Source organism: Solanum pennellii, chromosome 9 (genome assembly GCF_001406875.1).
Source record: "Solanum pennellii chromosome 9, SPENNV200".
NCBI lineage: Eukaryota > Viridiplantae > Streptophyta > Magnoliopsida > Solanales > Solanaceae > Solanum > Solanum pennellii.
This window is the reverse complement of record NC_028645.1, coordinates 81,132,409-81,155,500: the sequence shown is the minus strand read 5'-3', so window position 1 is coordinate 81,155,500 and position 23,092 is coordinate 81,132,409. Positions and strand designations below refer to the sequence as shown.

The 23,092-nt window shown below is 30.6% G+C and overlaps 5 protein-coding genes and 1 long non-coding RNA gene across 10 annotated transcripts in view; 5 read left to right on the top strand and 1 right to left on the bottom strand.

Moving 5' to 3' along the window:
• Window positions 1–1,911: 1,911 nt before the first annotated feature.
• LOC107031263 (germin-like protein subfamily 1 member 7) lies at window positions 1,912–3,525 on the top strand. 2 transcript variants are annotated; one of them, XM_015232567.2, is made up of 2 exons: window positions 1,912–2,167; window positions 2,853–3,525. In XM_015232567.2, exons 1-2 carry the CDS (start codon window positions 2,044–2,046, stop codon window positions 3,413–3,415), a joined length of 687 nt encoding a protein of 228 aa, XP_015088053.1. In that variant the 5' UTR covers window positions 1,912–2,043; the 3' UTR covers window positions 3,416–3,525. The 2 variants fall into 2 exon arrangements, with proteins under 2 accessions (XP_015088053.1, XP_027775447.1); XM_027919646.1 differs by lacking the exon at window positions 1,912–2,167 and adding an exon at window positions 2,227–2,624 and having other exon boundaries at window positions 2,853–3,512.
• Window positions 3,526–4,202: 677 nt separating this feature from the next.
• On the top strand, window positions 4,203–9,234 carry LOC107031261 (germin-like protein subfamily 1 member 17). Of its 4 annotated transcripts, none has more exons than XM_027919645.1 (2): window positions 4,203–5,515; window positions 6,576–7,214. In XM_027919645.1, exon 1 carries the CDS (start codon window positions 4,353–4,355, stop codon window positions 5,490–5,492), a length of 1,140 nt encoding a protein of 379 aa, XP_027775446.1. In that variant the 5' UTR covers window positions 4,203–4,352; the 3' UTR covers window positions 5,493–5,515; window positions 6,576–7,214. The 4 variants fall into 4 exon arrangements, with proteins under 4 accessions (XP_027775446.1, XP_015088050.1, XP_015088051.1 ...); XM_015232564.2 differs by lacking the exon at window positions 6,576–7,214 and adding an exon at window positions 8,486–8,827 and having other exon boundaries at window positions 4,208–5,515; XM_015232565.2 differs by lacking the exon at window positions 4,203–5,515 and adding an exon at window positions 8,486–9,234 and having other exon boundaries at window positions 6,846–7,337.
• Window positions 9,235–13,001: 3,767 nt separating this feature from the next.
• On the top strand, window positions 13,002–13,888 carry LOC107031266. Its single transcript, XR_001458195.2, has 2 exons — window positions 13,002–13,172; window positions 13,435–13,888. It is a non-coding gene; the product is annotated as an uncharacterized LOC107031266 (long non-coding RNA).
• A 1,153-nt stretch (window positions 13,889–15,041) lies between these two features.
• On the top strand, window positions 15,042–16,665 carry LOC107031264 (germin-like protein subfamily 1 member 17). Its single transcript, XM_015232569.2, has 2 exons — window positions 15,042–15,200; window positions 15,893–16,665. Exons 1-2 carry the CDS (start codon window positions 15,077–15,079, stop codon window positions 16,441–16,443), a joined length of 675 nt encoding a protein of 224 aa, XP_015088055.1. The 5' UTR covers window positions 15,042–15,076; the 3' UTR covers window positions 16,444–16,665.
• A 337-nt stretch (window positions 16,666–17,002) lies between these two features.
• LOC107031265 (acanthoscurrin-2-like) lies at window positions 17,003–17,579 on the top strand. The gene is made up of 2 exons (XM_027912008.1): window positions 17,003–17,012; window positions 17,188–17,579. Exons 1-2 carry the CDS (start codon window positions 17,003–17,005, stop codon window positions 17,577–17,579), a joined length of 402 nt encoding a protein of 133 aa, XP_027767809.1.
• A 4,492-nt stretch (window positions 17,580–22,071) lies between these two features.
• Window positions 22,072–23,092, bottom strand: part of LOC107030470 (histone-lysine N-methyltransferase 2D-like) — a 3,223-nt gene continuing 2,202 nt past the window's right edge. Inside the window, exon 2 of the mRNA XM_015231743.1 lies at window positions 22,072–22,403. Coding sequence (XP_015087229.1) covers window positions 22,072–22,403 — 332 coding nt within the window. The remainder of the gene's footprint in view (window positions 22,404–23,092) is intronic.

Genomic DNA, 23,092 nt, shown 5'->3' with positions numbered 1-23,092 from the left:
TTAACATTCATGACTAAAAAAGTGTCTACATAATTAGGGGACCTAAAGACTTTTGCTTTAGTTGCTTTATATTAAAGCCGGCCCTGCTTCTTCTAACTTCTATTATAAAGCACATCAATTAATTACTTTGTTATAAATATTGATTATGACATTTCATACATGTTATTTATAAGACATAATATATAAATATACTCTTTAACTTAATTTTGAATTATATTTATGATTTTCAATTTTGTTGTGTACAAGTAGACACTTAAATTTATATAAAGTTGAACAAATAAACACACATGTCCTACATGTCATTCTACGTGTTATTTTTTGTCCTATATGATATCTTACATGTATTGTGTCATATAGGACTCATGTATTTATTTATTTGAAAGATAGATAGTTAAAGTGTCTGTTTATACACTATAAAAGTTGAAAGTCAAAATTAAAATTTAAAATCAAATTTAGACTCTAATATATGTATTATGCCTATTTATAATCTTGCTTGTTGGATATATAGCATAAAATGATCGTATTTGCTTTAGATATTTCAATATGAAATAAAATATTGATAAATTTCTTATAATCATCTTGATAGACGCGAATTTATATGTATAGGTGAGAGTGTAATAATATATATTTAATTGTGCAACTGATTCAGCTTCCGCTTCTGGGAGATCAAATGGAGCTCGATTAGTTTATGCTAGACGAGATATAAAGAACATAATCAATACAAGGAACAAGGGAATCTACCGATTCTTGCCTGTCATAACAACCAGAACGGGTTAGCCTTTGTGAACAGAATGCATCTCGAGAGTTTGGTTAAACCTGCATCTCTCGTAATTGCGACTCTCGATTAATTTCGGAATATTTGAACTATATATTTATATTTTTGCTACTACTCATATTATTATTATTATTATTATCAATCGGCCACGATTATTATCTCTTAATTATTATTAAAGTTTTGCTAGCACCTACATTAAGACAAAACATAATACATAAATGTGTCATTTAACTTGGCTTCAATTCACATTTATGTCCTTCAACTTTGGATGTGCACAAATAGGCACTTAAACTTGCATAAAGTTGAACAAATAGATACACATGTCCTACATGTCATTTTTTGTCCTACGTGGTGTCCTACGTATATTTTACCATGTAGGACTCATGTGTTTATTTATTTAAAAATTGAATAGTCAAAATGCCTATTTATGCATTATGAAAAATGGGGGTCAAAATTAAAATTTAAAGCCAAATTTAAAATCCAATATGTACTATGCTTTAAGACAATGGTGCCCCACAATCTTCTAATCTCGAGTTTATCTCTGACGTTAGAATCAATTATTTTATAACAAAAAATTCTTTTTATTAATTCTTTTCATGTATCTAATATTTAAATCAGATTAAATTTAAGTTTACGTTAAAAAAATCTCACAATACTTCGTATCAAAGACGACTCTTTCTGAAACAAAAAAGAAAGAGAATCTGATAATGACATTGTATGTGTTTTTTTGTCGGCAAAAGATACTTCTATCTATGATATTAAATCGTTGTACCCTACTACCCATTTCTTGATTCATTTCAAGCCACAGAGATAAAATATGAAAAAAAATATCTATATTATTAGAAAAAGACTACGGAGTAAGTTAAAGATTGACTTTGCAAAAATAATTTTCAAGTTAAAAATTAAAAAGTTAAATAATTTTTAAATTAAAAAATAACATGTAGGAAAATTTTATTTTAAATTATTTATGACTAAATTTAAATTATTTAAGTTGACCAAACATTCTTAAAAATAAAAATTTGACTTAAAAGTAAGTTTGACCAATTTTTAATTTAAACGGATTACATTGTAGGTGATGTTAGATCACTTTTTTTGAAAAATTAAAAAGCATCAAATTCTTGACTAAATCTTGACTGCTTTTTTTTTCTTTCCTTTTTTTATTAATGGAATACATAACTCTTGATCTCTACTATAAATATTTCCAATAATAACTCTTTGAGTAGTTGGTGATTAATTAGTAGCCAAATTATTAATCATTACATTGAAAAATGGCTTTGTTGATTTTAATTAGTGTAGTGTTTAGTGTTAACTTTTGTTCCTTTGTTTCTGCTTATGATCTTGATCCTCTTCAAGATCTATGTGTTGCTGTTCAAGATTCCAATCAATCTGCAGGTAATTAATCACTTATACACCTATTTTTATTTTATTTTGATGAGTTTTTTCGATCAAAGTTATATATATCGACAATCACGAAAAAAATAGTAATACTTACGAAATTCATTGCTAATCTATCACTAGATAGCTAATATAATTTTTTTTTGATAATTCATTGTTTTAAATATGATTTAGCAATAATTTTTTGTTGTTTAGCGATCAGAGTTGTCTGCCGCGGTTTGTTTTTTAGTGGGTAGTGAAAAGATCTAGTTTAATAGTAAGTTAAATATCATTTTTGTAATATTTTTTTACACTCGACACATTTTCATCTTACACGAGAATTGATTCTATATACAAAGGTTTGGAGGTCGAGGAAATATTGGATTAGGACAAATAGGAAGTAGGTAGCCGTGGTGTTGGAGTACTTTTACGAGGAAGAGTCAGGGAGCTAGTCTCGTCTTTTTGATGCATAACTGTCAGTTTATTTGCTTTGTTTATCTTGCTATTTGATTGTTATTGTTTTCTTGTCAATCGTGTTTTTATTAGATATTTTTTTGAGTCGAAGGTCTATAGGGAACAACCTGAAGGTGGAGGTAACGTTTGTGTACATGCTACACTCTCCAGACTCCAGTTTGTGAGATTATACTGAATATGTTGTGGTTGATTCTAATTTTGTTCTGTTTTCATTCATGTGTTTTTGCAGTATTTGTGAATGGAAGATTTTGCAAAGACCCAAAGCTAGCAAATGCAGATGATTTCTATGCATCAGGTTTCAATGTAAGTGGAATGCCAACACCAACAAATCTTGGGTTTTCTGTGAATGCATTGAACGTAAATCGAATGCCAGGACTGAACACTCTAGGCATTTCGATGGCTCGTGCTGATCTTGAACCCTTTGGATTGATCTCACCACACATTCATCCTCGAGCAACTGAGCTAATACTCGTATTGGAAGGTACTATCTACGTTGGATTTGTTGTTCCTGATACACGAAATCCTTTCAAATCGAGGCTATTCGATAAGATCTTACATCCAGGGGATGCTTTTGTGATCCCACAAAGTATGGTTCACATTCAATACAATTTGGGAACCACAAATGCAACACATTTGAGTAGTTTCAATAGCCAAAATCCTGGAGTACACGTGATCTCTTATCAACTCTTTGGTTCAAATCCACCAATTCTTGATGATGTTCTTGTTAAAGGTTTTCAATTGGATAAGAAAGTGGTTGATCATCTTCGAGCTCAGTTTTCGAGCAAATCGTGAACATGTTTGTTAAAAATTTAATGAGACAAGTTCTTGTTTGATCATACTTCTTGTTATTGCAATTTTTTTTCAGTTACTTGGTGATGTTCTTTTGAAAGTTTTGTTTTGTATATGAGATCTTGTCACACACCTAAAAAGTAAGTGGATTGAGTGTGAGGATTAATTCATATTGATGTCGCCGTGTGGAAGAAACGTACGCTACTTATGTAAGCTTCGAATATGAGAACTCGTTAAGGGTGGAGGGATCTCATCGATCTCACCAGAGTCCTTGGTGACAATAAAATCGAAGAAACTAACAATTAGCCACTTGAAACAAACCACAATTCCAAATCTTTTCAAACTTAAGCTGCCTAAATATTGAAAATGAGAACGAAGACAAGAAAAATTCAAACGTAAAAGAAAAGTTTGAGAAATTAAATCCTTTACTCGACAATGCTAGCTCTTTCAATGAAACCGTTCTCACATTCACTACTCGATTATATTCCAAATTAACCTGATCCTATTGCTTGTTCTCGGCTGAATAACTCTTCGCCAGCCTAATAACTACTTGTATAGCTTGATAACCACATTGGACTAGAACAATGCTACAACTTTTCTTTTAAGGTTATCACATCAACCTTATTATGTATACGAACATACATAAGTTTAGTCATATATGCTAATTTGAGACATACATGTCTTGAGTTTTTTTTCCAATTTCACAATTGCTACATCCAAAGTGACTAAACTTGCAAATTTCATAAATTTATATTATAGCCTTTTAGTAGGAATCCCAAGTCAATGTTTAACACATCTTAAATAGGGATCCAAAAAAGGGCCATTTTTTAAAATTTGTTCCCCCATTGAAAAACCCGAACTGACAGTATCGTCTTCCTAGCTAAAACCCTAAAAACCCTAATTGCGGCAGAGCTTGAGAAATTTTTTACAGTACACAACAATGGAGAACAATCAATTGTTAAAAGTTTCAGAAATTGAAGGAAGAGGAAGAGGAATTGTCTCTACTCAACCCCTAAAACCTGGACAAATTATCCTCAAAGACTCTCCTCTCCTTCTTTACTCTGCTTCTGTGAAGAACAGCACTTTTTGCTCAAATTGCTTCAGGGTAATCCTCCAATCTCCAATTCCTTGCTCATGGTGCTCTTCTTCATTCTTCTGTACCTCTAATTGTCAGTCTATAGCTTTATCCTCTTCTCATACTCCTTGGGTTTGCCAATCCTTAACTCACTTAAAAAACACCTTTTCTTCTCATAGTTTGAATGTTGATCAACAAATTCAAGCATTTTTTCTTATCTCAGCTTATAATTTAGCAGTGATTTCTCCTTCTTCGTTTCGTGTGCTGTTATCTCTTCAAGGGGATTCGTCATTTGTGTCGGAAAGTGATGTTCTTTTGCTTCATTCTCTCGTTGCTACGTGCCCGTCGTTGAATCTTGGTGAATTTGGGTTCTCTAAAGAGCTTACTGCGGCTCTTTTGGCTAAGGATAAGGTGAATGCATTTGGGTTGATGGAACCTTTTGAGGTTGATAGAGAAAGGGGTGTTAGGGCTTATGGGATTTATCCGATGGCGTCGTTTTTCAATCATGATTGTCTTCCGAATGCGTGTAGGTTTGAGTATGTTGATACGGATGTTAATAGCAGGAGTAATACTGACATTGTTGTTAGGGTGATTCATGATGTTCCTGAGGGGAGGGAGATTTGTTTGAGTTATTTCCCTGTGAATTTTAAGTATGCGGAAAGGCAGCAAAGGTTGAAGGAGGATTATGGTTTTACTTGCAATTGTGATCGGTGTGTGGTTGAGGCTAATTGGTCTGATGGTGAGGATGATGCTATGGATAAAGAGGGTGAGGAAAGTGAAGAAGAAGAGGAAGAGGATGAAGAGATGGAGGAAGACATGGATGATGAAGTAAATGTAAATGGCGAGGTGGAGGAGAGAGATCAAGATTTTCCTCACGCGTATTTCTTCCTTAGATACATGTGTAATCGAGAGAACTGCGGGGGTACATTGGCTCCGTTGCCTTCTCCATCCTCAGTTATGGAATGCAATGTTTGTGGTAATTTGAGCAAATCTGATGAGCTATAAGGTTTGCGCTGGGGACTATTGAAGTATGTCACATTTCCATTTTAGCTAGTTTGTTTCTTTGCAATTTGCTCTTGCGTGCTTGTCTTGTATAGATTTTATGAGCTTAGTTTGCTAGAACTTCTTGTCCCTATGTATTTGGTAGCTCACTTTGGTTTTCCTTCTTGTTAGCTTGTGATCAATGGCTAAAGTATTGATTTGTGAACCCCTCAATTTTCACGTATACAATCTATAAAACAACCTTGTCTCCATTGAGGCTGACTTTGAATACTTTATACCATTTCTGTTTAGCTTGGAAGATAAGCTGCAAGAGGATTTCAACAAGCCCAAGCCCTCAAGTTATGAGTATCAATTATTGAAGTGTTATATTATGATAGAATTTAATATACTAATTGGATATTTGTATCTATGATTCGGATGAAAAGTTTTATCATTGTTGAGCCATCACCAATAAACATGTGGTCGTTGGATCACATTAAAGGGGGAGTTATTATGCTCGAGTATATCTTCTGAGTATTGACCATTTTTTCTAGCATTTAACCCCTTAGTTCTTCCATCAGTTTTTTGTTTACTCTGTTTATAGCCCAATATTGATTATCCCTTAGGAAAGAGACTCAAATCCAATTAGCACTATTAGTATTAGCCTTTACTCTGTTTGTAACCCAATATTGATTATCCCCTCAATATTGAGATGTGCCTTTGCAAGGTATCATGTTGAAGGAAGATGAATTTTGATTCTTAGCATCTTTGGTAACTCAGGATTAGCAGTAATAGTATTGATGTGGTATCTTAGAAATAAGGTTTTGATAGTTTTTGTATATAGTAGAAAAATTTAATCCTAACTACTTGAGAGTGCAAAGGGCTAAAGACGATTTATGACGTATGCTGTCATAATTCAGTCTGTATGGTAGGTCAGACTAGTTTTTATGAAGTTCCACATTTGATTCATACTAAGATGAGAACATTCATTTGTAGGACAAGTAACAATCTATTAAACAAAATTAGGACTACATGCTTAAGTTAATAATTCATTCTCAATTCAAACTCCAAAATTATATGCGAAATGAATCTCTTGAATAACCGCAGTCTACAAGGTTGAAGTTAAAGGGGGTATGATCTCATCCATGACATGGTATACAGCAGATACTCACATCAGATAGTTGTTTTCTGTGGATGTTACATATGAACAACCCAGGACAGCTGTGCTTACATTGCTGAAAAGAATGGTTGGTTACTTCTAATTCTGTACAATCAAGAATAAATGAATTGTCAATCATTTTTTTTTTAGAATATATATATATATATGGTACCCTCTCATTAACAAATCAGTCAGATTCTTCTTCTCTTTAGTATTATTTAAGAAGTTAGTCTATGTGTGCCTAGAATTCTATCTCTATGAAATTATTAAATCCATATATATAAGTAAGCAGATCTAATTAATAAACCATTTCTTTGACTACTGATTATATTAAAGATTAATTCTTTGGATTGAAATCTGCATTTAGAAATGAGAACACCTGGATTATTATTTTGGATAGACAGAAAACAAGTGTTAAATATAATTTATAACAGAAACAAAGATATGAAGACCGACTAAATCAGAGCATAAATATTCACACCTTTCTAGTTGTTTGAAAACAATCATAACAAGCCCAAAACAAACAAACTTGTTTCCACAAAAAGTTTGTTTTTTTTTTGCTAAGAAACCAAACTTTGCTATAACAATGAGGATGTGCTGGTTCAAAACAACTTTAACCATTATTGCTTTCTTTTGTTCCCCTGCTTATGCTTATGATCTCAACCCTCTGCAAGATCTATGTGTTGCAGTTAACGACTCTAAGGCTTCAGGTAGATCATCCTTCTATAGTTGTTGTATGTTGTATAATTTCTGTTGTCTGTTAGCTCTTAATATCTGAAATACATGCTTCTGTTGTCTGTTAGCTCTTAATATCTGAAATACATGCTTAGCTTCATTGCATTTCACTGGTGTAGTTTTAGTGAATGGAAAGTTTTGCAAAGAGCAAGCTTGCAAAAGCGGATGATTTTTTTGCTTATGCACATTAATAAAGAGTGTTTAAACCCCTAAGCGGCATTAGTTAATTGCCATTAAGTAGTGAATCCACAGCAGATGCTCATATCAGGTAGTTGTTTATTGAGGTTGTTACATCTGAACAACCAGGACAGCTCTACCTACATTCCTGAAAGCATAAGATATCTGTGTATTGAGGAGTTAAATCTGAACAACCATGAAAGCTCCACTTACATTCCTGAAAATTGGTTACTTCTGATTCTGTGTAATCAAGAAATAATTAGACTTTCAATCTCTACTTTTCAAGGCAAGTTCTTCTCTTTATTCAACCCATTTAGGTAATCAACCTGATCTAATTAATGAACCACTTTTTGACTACTGATTGTATTAAAGGTCACTTCTTTGGACTTAATTCTACATTTAGAAATGAGAAAATACCTAGACATTTTTTTTGGATCAGATTATAAATAGTCACATCTCTCTGGTTGTTTGAAGAAAATCATAACAAGTCATAGTAAAACAAACTTGTTTACATAAAAAGTTCAGTCTTTGGCTAAGAATAACAATGAGGATGTGCTGGTTCATAACTTTAGCCATCATTGTTTTCTTTCTTTCCCCTGCTTATGCTTATGATCTCAACCCTCTACAAGATCTATGTGTTGCAGCTAACGACTCTAAGGCTTCTGGTGAATCATCCTTGTATAGTTTTTGTTTGCAAACAAGGCATAGTTGTTATATGTTGTATTAATATTTGAATAATATGCTTAGCCAGTAATGGATCCACATAACAGCTTGTGGGTTCACGGGTTAACTTTTGTTTAGACCATGTATATATATATATATATATATATATATTAAGAAATTTACTGAAGATCTATAAATATTTGGTTGTGAATCTGAAGTTATTATAGGAACTCATAAGCTTTAAATTCTGGTGCTTAAGCTTTGTTTTATTTGACTTGTGCAGTCTTAGTGAATGGAAAGATTTGCAAAGACCCGAAGCTTGCAAAAGCGGATGATTTCTTTGCTTCAGGTCTTAATGTTAGTGGAAATGCAGTGCCTCAGTTAGGCTTTGCTGTAAATATTGTGGATGTAAACAAGATGCCTGGACTCAACACTCTTGGTATTTCTATAGTTCGTGCTGATTTGGAACCACAGGGTCTCTCTCCACTTCACACGCACCCTCGAGCTACTGAGCTTATAACTATCCTAGAGGGTACTATCTATGCAGGATTTCTTGCCCCTGATGCTTCAAACATCTTTAAAAGTCGTCTCTTCTCTAAAATCATGAATCCTGGTGATGTGTTTGTGATCCCACAGGGGCTTATTCACTTCCAGTATAACGTTGGACACAAAAATGCTACTCTGCTTGCTTCTTTCAATAGTCAAAATCCTGGAGTCGTCATGATTCCTAGTACAATCTTTGCTTCAGATCCACCTATTCTAGACGATGTTCTGGCTAAAGGCTTCCGTCTTGATAAGAAAGTGATTAATGATCTTCGAAAGAAATTCCCCTAGATTATGACATTATAAATATGATTGTGTGTTTACTGAAAGTTGTTTGGAGCGCGATGCTCATCACTAGCGATTTGTGAAAGCGTTGGAATAATACTACGTTGTTATCTAAATGTATGTAATTTTTTTTCCAGTTTTTGGTGTGAACTTATTCATTTATTGAAAGCTGCCGTCATGCTGTTAATTTTATGAAAAGCGAAATTAAGTCGATGAACTTGGGCTATATGTTATATTCGTAAGTAGGGTAGACATGGTAAGGTAGATATCGAATATACTTTGTCTATATTTATGGAAAGGATCAATGCGAGGGTACTCGTCTCGTCTCTAAAATCTTGAATCCTGGCATTGTGCTTGGGGGAGGGGGGTATTTACTTTCAATATACCGCAAGACACAATGTTAGTGCAACATTATTCCACTGTTTCAACATGTCTAGTGAAATCTCACAAAGTAGGGATCTGGAGAGGGATGGAACACATAACAATCAGATTTAACTGAACTCAATATTTTTTGTAAGGAATATATAAATATAATAAAAAATTAAAAATATTATAACTCGAAATTTTTGATTAAAAATGAAGAGACATTTCTCACTCGATTACCGTTGAGTGGTAAAAGACCCAACTATAAATAGTGTTACATCTCCAATAATTTGACATAAATACACACAAGCCCAAAGAGAAACAATATTGTTTTGCAATGGAACCATCATATGCATTTACTTTTCTTCCTTTGCTTCTAAAGCTCCTAGATATTAAAATTATTACCCCGGTCTTAATTTATGTCGCACTGTTGAAATTATAAGAGTTAATAAAGTTTTTTAATCAAAATTTCTTGATATACCTTTAAATATTTTAAATACTCAATTGTTGTAAATTTATAGCTTTTTCTTTTAGTAATTTCAAATATATAACTTTTTATTTTAAAAAAAGAAAGTTTTTACAGTCGAACTCACAATCAAAGTTCAGAAAAACTAAATCTCGAAATTTTGATTGTGTCACTCACGGAGAGAGTACTAAAAATGACCAGATATATATACAACAATGTTGGGGTTCAAAATCCTAATGCTTCTGGTAAATCATCCCTTTATAATCAACGAATTTTTGAGCTAAAGCGACAATTAAAATAAAACGAGTAATTATTAGCAAATACTAAATTAACACAACATGCTTCGATTAACAATTGATCAATCGTGGACTATTCTCTCATTTTTACAAACGTTTTTGTGAAATGTACCAAATTGATTAACCTTTGATTGTTTGTTGAGGTATTTAATTTCGGCCAGCAGTTTATATCAAATCAATAGAATTATTTGATTTATCTTAGCAATTAAAAATTAAAGTAAAACATAGATCACTTAATCATGGCCTTGTGATAAATGTGCATATGACAACTACATATCTTATATTCTATGTAAACGTTCAATGCGTGAATTCTTACTTTTAATTTCTATAAATTTACCATGCACAAGCGTAGAGTTGTGAATAAGTTGACCGTAGACTCTTGAGTCTAATTAGCGTAAAAATTAAATCACAAGATTCTTGATTAATTATATATTAAGTACTACTTAAACTTGACCCTGCATTTTAAAATGAGAAAATCACCTTGACTTTCATTTTTAATAAATGACTAAGATGCGCAAAAACTATATTAAAATTAAACTTATCAGATCGAATTATAAGTGGGCTTTTAGTCATAAAAATTAAATATTTTTATTAAAATTTTAATGTGGAATCAGAATTAGATTATATTTAATTATATTTTTTGCAAGGAATGTTTAGAAATAGGCTCAGTGAAAAAGTACACAATATATACATCAACAATTCCCTAACATAGGAAAGAAAGGGTTAAGTGGAGTTTGAAACTATCGTAGATAAGAGTGACAAAACTTCTGTAAGAGACTTTTTTATGTTTATAAAATATGTACTATATAAAATAAAAATTTCCTAAAATTTTTAGGGAATCACTATATAGGCTACTGCAATACTGTGTTTTATTATATATATGATCATTGGAAAGTCATTATGTTGATATTTATGCTTTTACTTGAAATCAAACTTAATAAATATTATAAAGATATTTTTATTTGTAGATTTGATTAACAAGTAGTAAAACGGGAAAAGGATCAAAAATGCTTTTAAGATATTAGAAATAGCTCAAAAATGTCTTTCTTTCATCTATTGGATTAAACCCTCCCATCCAACTATTTGGATCGAAAATTCCCTTAGAGTTAAATTTCAACCTAAAATATCCCTCCCTTTAACAGAAGCTGATGTGGCAAAAATAACTTTTAAAAATTTCATGTGTTGGCATTATGATTATTGGTTCACATGTAATTAGACCCATTAATAAAATACTATCAATTTTTTTAGGTAAACTCAAATCTTTAAAAAAAGGTTATAAAAATTCTATATATCATCATTCTCTCGAAATTTTTTTTAATTGACCTACTAATTTTGTGGTAGTGAAGATAAGTGCAATTTAATTTGTATCCCAAAACGTATCAAAAGAATGAGTGGATTTGCTGAAATGGGAACAAAAAAAATCATACATTCAATCTTCCATGGAAGCAAGACACTCATCAAATCAAACCATGTTTATCACATTTTTTTTAAAAAAAAATGGAGCCTCTAACAGTTGAGGAGGAGTTCAATCTCCAATTAGCTCATGAAAGACTTTGAATTTTTTAGAGAAATGCTTGGAACATCATGTTCTTGTATTGATTGTTTTGATATTATTTTATTAATATTCCAAATAATTTTTTTTAGAGGAAAGATGAAGAAAGTGGGAGAAATGGGTTAGGATTTGGGTTTGGGTTAACGGGTATGATTGTGAAAGAAAGTGGGTCTAATATATGTGGACCAATAAAATAATGCCACATATTTAACTAAATAATATATATTTGTCACATCAGCTTCTGTTAAAAGTAAGGGTAATTTTAGGCTTAAATTTGACTCTAAAGGCATTTTTGATCCAAATAGGTGGATGAGAGGGCATTTTTGATCCAATAGATGGAAGAAGGGCAACTTTGAGCTATTTTCAATAAGGTAAGGGCATTTTTGACCCTTTTCCCGTAGTAAAACTAACACCATGTAATATTGTTTTGTCGATATTTATGATAATATTTTTAAATTATAATTTAATCTAAAAAATTATATCCTTTTAAGAAAAGAGGATCGGTCCTGCAAAGCCTCTATACTTATGGACTGGACCGGCCAAAAAAATTGATAACCCGACCTGATCCATAAAATTTCGAAGTCTATATGAGTTAGCCCGAATAGGGTGGACCAACCCATTTTAACATAAAAGCTACTACATATTATTATCCCCCTCCCCCCTACCCCCCCAAATTTAATTTGAACTTTCTAAAGTTGTATTTGATTATTGAATGAACTTTTCCATAATAAAAAACATAGAAATATAATTTAAATGAAAATTTTCGAATAAATTTTCAAAAAAAATATATAGTGAAAATAAAAAATTAGTGGGGAAAAAGTTTTAAATGTTTTCTGGTAGAATATTTATGATTGGTGCCCATTTTCAATAAAGTAAAAAAATAATAAATTCTCAAAATTATGTGGACTTCATCCTTAAAAACAGTGACCTCTCAAAATTATGTGGACTTTATCCTTTCAATAAAGGAAAAGTACTCCCTCCGTCCAAAAATGTTTGTCATGTTGCGCTTATCAAAAGTCAATTTAACTAATTTTCAAAGGTAAATTAGATCACATTAACTCGATATTTTAACAAAAAAAATTAGATATTCTAAAACTATATGAAAAATACTTAAATTACAATTTTTTCATATTAATATGATAAAAAAATGCATATTAAAATATTAGTCAAAATTTTTATAGTTTGACTCTAAAAATAGAAACCATGACAAACAATACCGAACGGAGGGGAGGGAGTAACTAAAAACTATAAATAGCACTAGACAAAGCCCAATTAAGCAAAGAAAAGACAAAACTTGTTTCAAAATTAATCAAAAGTAGATTTTGTTACTAATTAACAATTAGCATGAGGTGGTTAATAACAATTTTAGTCATTGCTACTTTCTTTTCATCCCAATTAGCTTATGCCTATGATGACAATCCTCTACAAGACATATGTGTTGCAGTTCAAGACTCCAACACTTCTGGTAAATCATTCTTTTATAGTCATCATAATTTTTTTAAGTTACGTATTTGATCGATCGACCAACCCTAACCATATATACATAAATTAGATATCTATTGTACGTATGTTAAATATTTCTTGAATATTATCTTAGGTGATAACTATATAGTATTATTTTCTCCAATTGTTTCTTTTTAGACATTTATTTAGTAAATGATCGTCTTTTTTTTAATTTTACTTGTAGTTTATAGACTTATTAATTCGTTTTATTTTCACTTGTGTAGTTTTTGTGAATGGGAAGATTTGTAAAGACCCAAAGCTGGCAAATGCAGATGATTTTTTTACTTTGGTTTTAATATAAGTAGAGAAACATTATATAAAAAAATATGATTATGCTACAAGAGTCGACTCTTTGCTAAAAGTCTTGAATCTTGGTGATGTGTTTGTGATTCCACGAGGGCTTATTCACTTTGCGTATAATGTTGGAAGTACAAAAGCTACAGTTTTTGCTAGTTTCAACAGTCAAAGTCCCGGATTCATCTTTATTCCTGATATAATCTTTGCTTCTGATCCACCTATTATGGACGATGCTCTTGTCAAAGGTTTTAAGCTTGATAAGAATGTGATTAGACAACTTCAAAAGAAATTCTCCTAGATTTTATGTCACTACAAATGTTGTTTTGTATGTTGAGGAAATTCACATAGAATGATAATGACTTGTTTGTTTTGTGTCTCTAATTATCCATCCATCATGTAACAATTAGGTCTTTATTACTAAACAAAAAAAAATTGAAAAAAGGTAAGAAGAATCTTGCAAATGTGTGATAAAACATTACTTTTATGTAGCACCTATGTTTTTTTTATTTGACGATTCAATATATGACCGATTCAAAAATTCGTGGAAATATCTTAATTAGGATGACATAACATTAATATTAAGGGTGGAATGGTGAATGCTTCATACAGAAGTGTGGAAGGGCTTCACATCGAACGAGTTAAATAAGACTTCAAAATAGACGTGACTAATGCAATAAATAGACAAATAGCGCCCCGTTTAGATGATTGTTTTCTTTTCGAAAGCATGAACACATAGTCACGATTTCAGTCCCCGCTAAAGCAATTATGTCTGATCTCCATTCATAAAAACATTTTCGCATATTCACAGGACTATAGAGGTTGTTGATTTTATTGATCACTAAATTATCAACTCACCTAGAACTTAATTAATTGGTTTATTCCCTAACTACATGATATCAAGTATCAATCAACAAGAATTTGATATTAAATTAAGGTAAAATATCAACTTCTAATTTGTCTTTTATTATAAGTGAGCAAGGTAAAATAGATGAATGAGGTTTATATGTCACAAACAAGTTATTATCAATGTGGCTATTTTCAACAAATTAATAATAAGTCTATCAAATTAGTAATTAATAATAACAAGAAGAAGAAATTGGGACTACTGGAAAAAGAGAAAAAAGAGGTCTTTGTAACATTTATAGGTAAAAATTATAGAAAATAGTAAAGTACATCTTATGCTATATTATTCTTTTTTTTTTTTAAATTGATATTTCATACATTTCTTTCTACGATCGCCGATTTCTAAATAAATCTTTTTTTCCCCACAATTTCAGTCTAATCTAACAAATACAAATTAATTTTTTTAATATGTAAATCAAAAGTCTTCATTTTTGACAAACTTAAATGACTAAAACAAATCGAAAATATATTTTCGAGATTACTTTGAACCTACTCTAAATATAAGGACTATTTTCGTTACTTCAACATTAAAAAAAATAACAAAAAATGTGACAACTTTATATTATATATCTATAAATAGGCTCAGATTTTTCAGTATAAATTCATTATCTTATGATTAACTATTATATTAATAATCCTTAAAAAATTAATAAGAAAAAAATTTCAATGGCTTTTTGCGTCCTAGCAATTATTCTAGTCACTTTTGGTCTTCTTTTTTCTTTTGGTTCTTCATTTGATCCAAACCCTCTTCAAGATTTTTGTGTTACAGCTACTAATTCCAATGATGCAGGTAATTTACCCTTAGTTCGTTACGAACAGTTATATGTAGTTATATTGTTCGATAATATATATAATAATAATATAAAATTTTATTAGGAATTGTTAGTATCATGGTATGAGAAATAATTTCAAAATAAAATATGAAATTATTTTATTTCGTGTTTGATTAATGAAATTTTCTAATTAAAGTTAAATAATTTTGGGATTATTTTTATGTGAAAATGACGGAAATCCCACCTTTAAGTTTTCTTATTACCATTATCCCCTATTAGTTTTATAAATTTTCAAAATTCCTCATTTTCATGCATTAAATTAATGTATCTCGCGCATCAGCTTATATTATTGTATCAGATTGGTAGATTTCTGTAATAATAAACTTATAAGAGACAAATGGTAATTTTGCCTTAAAAGTGTGTAATTTCTGTCCTTTGCCCTTTTTTTAATTTTAATCTTGGTAGTACCATATTCAACTTACAAGCAAATGACAAGTATGCCCTTCTTCAAAAGATCTTTTATCAAGGTCTTTTAAGAAAGCTAAGGCTAAAATTGGAAATAGAAATTTATTCAAACTGTCTAGTTTCAAATCAAACACATGTTTTTTTAATTCAATAAATGTTACAATCCCACTTTATAAATGTTCTTTCGATATATAGAAGTTAAACTCTTTTTTCTGTTTCTCAGTGTTATAATTTATTTTTGCAGTGTTTGTGAATGGAAAATTTTGCAAAGATCCAAAATTGGCCACAGCAGATGATTTCTTTCTAACAGGACTTAACGTTAGCGGAAATCCTTTACCAGGACTTGGATCGTTTGTAAATTTAGTCGATATAAATCGTCTTGCTGGACTCAACACTCTTGGAATTTCACTAATTCGTATCGATTTTGCACCATATGGTTTAATTCCACCTCATACACACCCTCGTGGCACGGAAATTATTGTTGTCTTAGAGGGTACGTTGTACGTTGGATTTTTGGCTCCGAACTCTTCAAATCCATTAAAAACTAAATCTTTTACAAAAATAATGAATAAAGGGGATGTATTTGTGTTTCCACAAGGATTAATTCATTTTCAATATAATATTGGAGATACAAATGCAATTGTTTTTGGTGCTTTGAATAGCCAAAATGCTGGGCTAATTGTGGTTGGAAGTGAATTATTTGGTACAAATCCACCACTTGTAGATGATGTTCTTTCAAAAGCATTTCAATTGGACAAGAAAATGGTGATAAAACTTCAAGGATTGTTCTCTTAATACGTAGCTTGATTTGTTGGCTATCTGAACTTTTATCTTATTTGTGAGGGTTCGATTCCACTTCTTGTAATCTCCCTGGACCCCGTTCTCATCCCGATTTAAATTATATATATATAAAAAAAAGTATACCAAGTGGGAAGTATTGGTTGTTTTCATGAAATATATGTATTTGTTATCAATTAATTTTGTAATGTTTGACAGATAACTAAGAACGTTTGAATAGTTGTGTTGATGTTCTTGACAAAAATTCATGATGAATCGTTATACTTTGTTATTAAAACAAATCTTATTTGTTATTTTTAGAGGAAGAGGATTAAGAAGTCAAAAGGAAAATATTAATTAAATCCATAGACAATATAGTAATATCAGTAACATTCATATATAATAATTTAATTAGTAAGAAAAGGGCAAATTAAAACGAATTGATCAAGATATAGATTAGCCATGTAACTGATAATACATGTTCACGGAAAACAACATAGCAAATTCATTAAACAACTCTAGTTTTCAAATTTGTTTTGTTGTACTCTTAGGCATATATTGCTTTACTAAGCAATGTATGCATAAGGGTGACTAATCAATTGATATTGTCTGAGGACTGATCAGGATCTTGAGTTGAAACTTCTGAAGAAGGAGGCGGATGGTGATGATGATGGTGGTGGTGGTGGTGGTGGTGGTGGTGATGATGATGGTGGTGGTGATGGTGGTGATGGTGGTGGTGGTGGTGATGGTGGTGGTGCGGAGGAGTTGGCGGTGGAGGTGGTGGAATAGTTGGGGGTTCTGCGGGAGGTGGTGGAATAGTTGGAGGTTCTGCGGGAGGTGGTGGACTAGTTGGGGGTTCTTCCGGAGGTGGTGGACTAGTTGGGGGTTCTACTGGAGGTGGTGGACTAGTTGGGGGTTCTACGGGAGGTGGTGGACTAGTTGGGGGTTCTTCTGGAGGTGGTGGACTAGTTGGGGGTTCTACCGGAGGTTGTAGAGTAACGGGGGTTTCTTCCATAGGTGGTGGACTACCTGAGGTTTCGTCTGGAGATGGTGAAACAACCGGACTTGCCACATCTGGAGATTCATCCGGAGGAGGGATATTCAAAAGATCATCAAAAGCAGACAAAAGATTTATCGGGAATCTTTTATCATGAAAGATATCTAGATGATCATCATCAACATTTGGTTCATTTCTAAAGAAGTAGTCTCTTCTTAGGGAAAGAGTTGGAGTAAAAAGCAAGACAAGGCCAAGGAGAAGACCAAGAAATGAATGTGAAATAGCCATTTTGTTTTTGTGAATCACTAATGAGTTTTGCTAATGATGAAAAACTATGAAGAAACCATTGGCTTTTATAGTGGAAGAGTGCTCAATGGAATTAAATTATGCATTATCTCCTCTTTGTATTTGTGTTTACTTGCATTTACTCCACATTGACTCAAATGTAGCTTAGACCATTGGTAGCATTAAAGTATAAGTACATAAGTCCAATTTACTTGTCATTGTTTTTCCTTTTTATTCTTAAGAAAACATTAATTAAGTAGATACTATTGTTTGACTGATTTTTATCAGTTTTTTTTCTTTAATCTCAATTTAATATTACTTTATTTTCCATTTTATTATTTTTCTTCAAACTTATTGAGTAAGGAAAGAGCTGCAAATTAATAACCTAATTTTCTAAAATGAAAACTATTTTAGATCAATTATTCTAAATATGCACAACAACTAGAATGAATTAAAGAATGTATTTTCTAATTGTTTTTAGTTATATTGAAGAAATTTTAAAATTTACTTCTTAAAATATAGTCTGAACTCATGGTAGAAATCTTGGTTGAAATATTAATGATGGTAGTGTGAAAAGGAGTAGGGTCAAACTTCAAAGTTAAGGGAAAAAAAAGGAAAATAATATGATTTTAAGCATAATTAGTCAAATAGAAATTTGAAAAGAGTAATTAAACTTTAATGCCAACAGTCAAAAAAGATTGCATATCATAGATGTCATTAGTATCTTTTATTACCTCTATTTTAATTTATGTGATATTTTTTAGGAAAATTTGCATATTTTATTAATTTTGGAATTTATTACTTAGATACTATAAATCTTACTAAATTTTAATGTGTCCAAATACATTCAGATACATGTATCTCAAGATACATGATGTCAATATTAGGTGTAATTCGTTCTAGATACATTGTATCCACGTGAGTTCGCATACAAATACATTCTCTTCAGCCAATCTCTCTCGCTTTATAATTATAAATATTTTTACTTGTATAAAGCGAGATAGAGATTAGATATACAAATACAAATATTTTAACTCGATTCAGTTGTATGCGAATTCAAATTATACGCATATATATAAATACTATAACTGATACTTGCATAGTAGTTACATATATACAATTATCTAACTGATATACATATACAATTCACCTCTCTTCACTTCCTGCCTTCTCTCGCTCGTCTCTCTCCCCTCCCAATCTCGCTCGCCACTCACCTCCCTATAACATGTAGCTATGAATCGTAATTAATAAACTATAGATATGATACATAATTAAACTATTTTTGAATGACTATATGCGAAAATTTCACTATTATTATTTGTTCTCAAACTAATTATTGTGTGTCAAATTGAATCATAATTAGTAATATAACTACGAAACATAATTAAAACTTATGTCTAATTTTCTAACTGAGTTTTCGGAGAGACCTTCTAACAAAGAAATTCCCGTTAATACTCCCATGTCTCCTCTTTTTAACTATTGCTATAATTTTTTTAAATGATTATTATACTAGAACATTTGTTACGAAGAATTAAACTAAACGCTTAAGTCATCTCCGGTCACCTAAAATTGTTCGCATAATTCACTTATACACTTCAACTTATTCTTGTGTCAATTGAACACCTTATTTGTTAAAAAATCATTCCTGTTGGACACGAAATACATGTTGACATGAAAAAAAACTAGTGGTTTACTTTCTTTGAGCGCGTTAAGTCATCAAAAAATATTTTTTTATTTTTTTTCTCTCAACTTATGCACCTAAAATATAAAAAAAGAAAAAAAATGAATAATTTANAAAAATTAAAAAAAAAAAAAAAAAGGAGCAGTCCTCTTATTCCCCATCCCTGCAACAACACCCCACCCCCTCCACCTCTCTTTCTCTCACCCTCTGTCATTCTTCTTCTTATTTTCCTTTTTACTTACGTTAATTTACTTCTCAAATATCTCGATAAAGCTCAATTTATTACATGAAAAGATATGAATTGATTTTTTATCAAAGTTTGTTATTAGTTTTTTTTCATTTTAATAAATAGTTACTAATGGATAGAAGATGAAGACAATGGTAGAAGATTCTCAGGCTATCACAATGAAGAAAAATGAGTTTTTAGCTTGAGTGGATAGCAATGGTGTAATGGAAAAGGAGAGGGGGGGGGGGGGCTGTTAATTAAAAGAAAAAAAATTTAAAATTTTTTAGAATACTTTTTTGATTATTTAAATAAGGTTTTAGAAAAATTAAATACAATACCACGCATCAATATTTTATTGGTAAATCGATTTTGTTTTAGTGGTTGAGATATACACATTTTTATTTTTCAATTACTTGTCAGTTTATGTTAAATAGGTAAAAATTTCTAAAAATTAGGATGTTCAATAGGTACAAGTTAAATTTAATGTGTCTAAATGAAACATGTAAACAACTTTAAGAGGTCGCATATGAGTTAAGCCTAAAATTAATGTCAAATAACAAATAACTAACCATATATAATGCTTTTATCTATTTATTTTTATTTTTTGTATTTTAAAATGAAAGATACAATTAGCCCCAAAAGTATTCGCTATAGTCTCATGAATCTAAATTATCTCCGTCAAGTAAATCACAATTTATACTTATAATAATAATTAGGGGAAAGGGTCTGATATACCTCTCAACTTTATCATTTAAAGTTGATATATCCCTCATTATGAAGTGACTCATATATTTCACTATTTATATACAAATGATTCACATGTACACTTTTCTTCTAACGAAAATGAAAAAAAAAATCAGTTTAATTTATTTTTTGTTTTTTTTTTAAAAATATAATATCATATGAGTGTGTGTGTGTGTGTATATATATATATGACTTATTTTTTGTTTCAATGACTAACTGAGGTTTATTATTTGATGGTCAATTTATTTATGTTTCACTAATATTATTGTAAAACTTATTATAGAGATCAAATTATTTTCTTCAAATTCAAATATTAAATTACAATATAGACAAAAAATAATTTTAGCAAAAACAGAATAGTTTTAAAAAAAATTTTCTTTACACTAAGGAATAAAAGAAAAAAATTAAATAAGAACAGGAAATTCAAATAATTATAATAAAAGAAGTCAGAAAATAATTTATGTATGAAAAAGATAGAATATACCTTAAACTTTGTTAGAAGAATCATACATACCCCAAAATAATTTTCTAGAAAATTAAAAGTCACAAATATAAATTTAAAACTAATTTTTTCACTTTTATTAAATAAAAGGTATATGTGAGCTCATTTTGTAACGGTGGGGATATATGTGAGCCGTTTGTATAATGACAGGGACATATACGAGTCACTTTCATAACGAAGGACATATTAGCTCCAAATAGTAAAATTAGGGTTATATCAGGCTCTTTTCCCTAATAATTATAATAATACAAAATTTATTTTGTTTGGAAGTTAAAAAAACTATTTTTGGTACGAATTTGACCACGGAGTCTAAAAAATATAAGTTTTTTGCTTCAACTTTGAATTACTTCTTTGACCAACTTTTTTTTTTAACTCAAATTTCACTAGTTTAGAAGCTATACTTAAATACAATATGCTTTGCATTATTATAAATGTTACTAATTTATGGTGTCTCCGGATACATTTAGATACATGTGTCTTAATATGTACGAGACCAAAATTAGGTGTAATTTATTCAAAATACAATGTATCCAAGTATATTAATATGTATCTAGGATTCATAGACAAACTTTGTTCGTCTCCCTCATCTCCCTCTATCTTGCTCGCCACTCTCAATGTATTTGGTATCACAGATACATTTGAGTCGCACCAGATACATATAAAAATATGTTGTAGTGTATATCTAGTATAATTCAAATGTATTAATATGATATATGACTATCTCGCTCGCCTGTCTCCAAAAAGTGTATTTGATATAAAAATATTTAAATATCTATGTGTATTTTCATCAACATATGATTTAAAAACAAACTCTAAATTAGTAATTAAATATGTAATTATTTAAAAACATAGAAAGAATTAATATATATCATATGCCTACTAAGATAGGTTTCCCTTCTAATGAAGATCAATGTGATGCTCGTTCTATGACTTAATTAATTGCTACAACAAAAGAAAATTTCTAAAACTATATTCTAGGGGAAAAAATGCAAAAAATGAAAATTGTCATATAAAATACTATATGGCAATAATAAGGCCTTGTTTAAGAAATTCAAGAATGATTTTAATATTCCAATAGCAATAGGCTGCCATTATCCAAGAAAATTGGAATCAATAGCAAATCATTCTTCCTAGCATTTGATCAAATAAAATCATAATAATATAATCTTAGACCTATTTTTCTAACCCTAGCATAAGCATATAATAAATCATTACAACATTAAGAAAGAGAAACGACTATCATCTAAATATTGAAAAGCATCACTTGAAACTTCAGGAGAAGGAGTTGGTGTTGATTGATCTTCTCCGGTAGATGGTGGGACAACTGGCGCATCTATTGGTGAATCTTGAGGAGAGGGTGAAATAGTAATTTCTCCGGTAGATGGTGGGATAACTGGTTCATCTATCGGTGAATCCTGAGGAGATGGTGAAATAATAATATCTCCGGAACCTAATGGGCTAATTGAGGTTGTTGTATCATCACTAGGAGAAGGTGCAATTGGTGTATCATCCAAAAAATTAATATTCCTAGAGAGAGTTGGAGCTGAGAGAAACAAAAGACCAAAGAGAATAGAGGGGAGTAAGTGTAAAAAAGTGGCCATTTTTGCTACTCACTAAATTAATTGTATTGTAATTGCAATGGTGAGAAAAGTATAAAGAAAATAGTGGCTTATATAGGGGAAATATGGTCTTTTGACATTAAATTATAATCTATTTTCTTTGATTTCACTTAGATTTACTTTCTAAGGCTAATATAGAAGAGACCATGGTCTTTGACATTAAATTATAATCTATTTTCTTTGATTTCCTTTTAGATTTAACTTTCTAAGAATTAAGATTCTCTCATTTTACTATAGCTTAGTTACATATTAAAATATTAGTCAAAGTTAATGTACTTTAAAAAATATTTATTAAAATTCAGATAGTTTGACTGACAAAATACATATGACAATTAAAATATGAAGGAGGGAGTATCTTTTTTAAAAGTCAAAGTAAAGAATATATTTCGAATATTCGTTATTTGAAACAAATATTTTTAATTATATTCACATTATTAGATTATTCAAGACTGAATTTCTCATATGGTATTCAACTTGTAAGAATAACGGATACATACATAGTAGTTACATATATACAATTATTCAAACTGATATACATATACAATTCAGAACTCTTTATTTTCTGCTGCCCTCTCTTGCTTGCTCCCCCCCCCCTCCCCCTTAAATTTCGCTC

Bases quoted from the DNA above. Each gene is read 5' to 3' on its own strand.
- LOC107031263 (XM_015232567.2), top strand. From the start codon at position 2,044: ATGGCTTTGTTGATTTTAATTAGTGTAGTGTTTAGTGTTAACTTTTGT. The intron at 2,168-2,852 runs GTAATTAATCAC...GTGTTTTTGCAG, and splicing joins AGATTCCAATCAATCTGCAG to TATTTGTGAATGGAAGATTT.
- LOC107031264 (XM_015232569.2), top strand. From the start codon at position 15,077: ATGGCTTTTTGCGTCCTAGCAATTATTCTAGTCACTTTTGGTCTTCTT. The intron at 15,201-15,892 runs GTAATTTACCCT...TTATTTTTGCAG, and splicing joins TACTAATTCCAATGATGCAG to TGTTTGTGAATGGAAAATTT.
- LOC107031261 (XM_015232564.2), top strand. From the start codon at position 4,353: ATGGAGAACAATCAATTGTTAAAAGTTTCAGAAATTGAAGGAAGAGGA.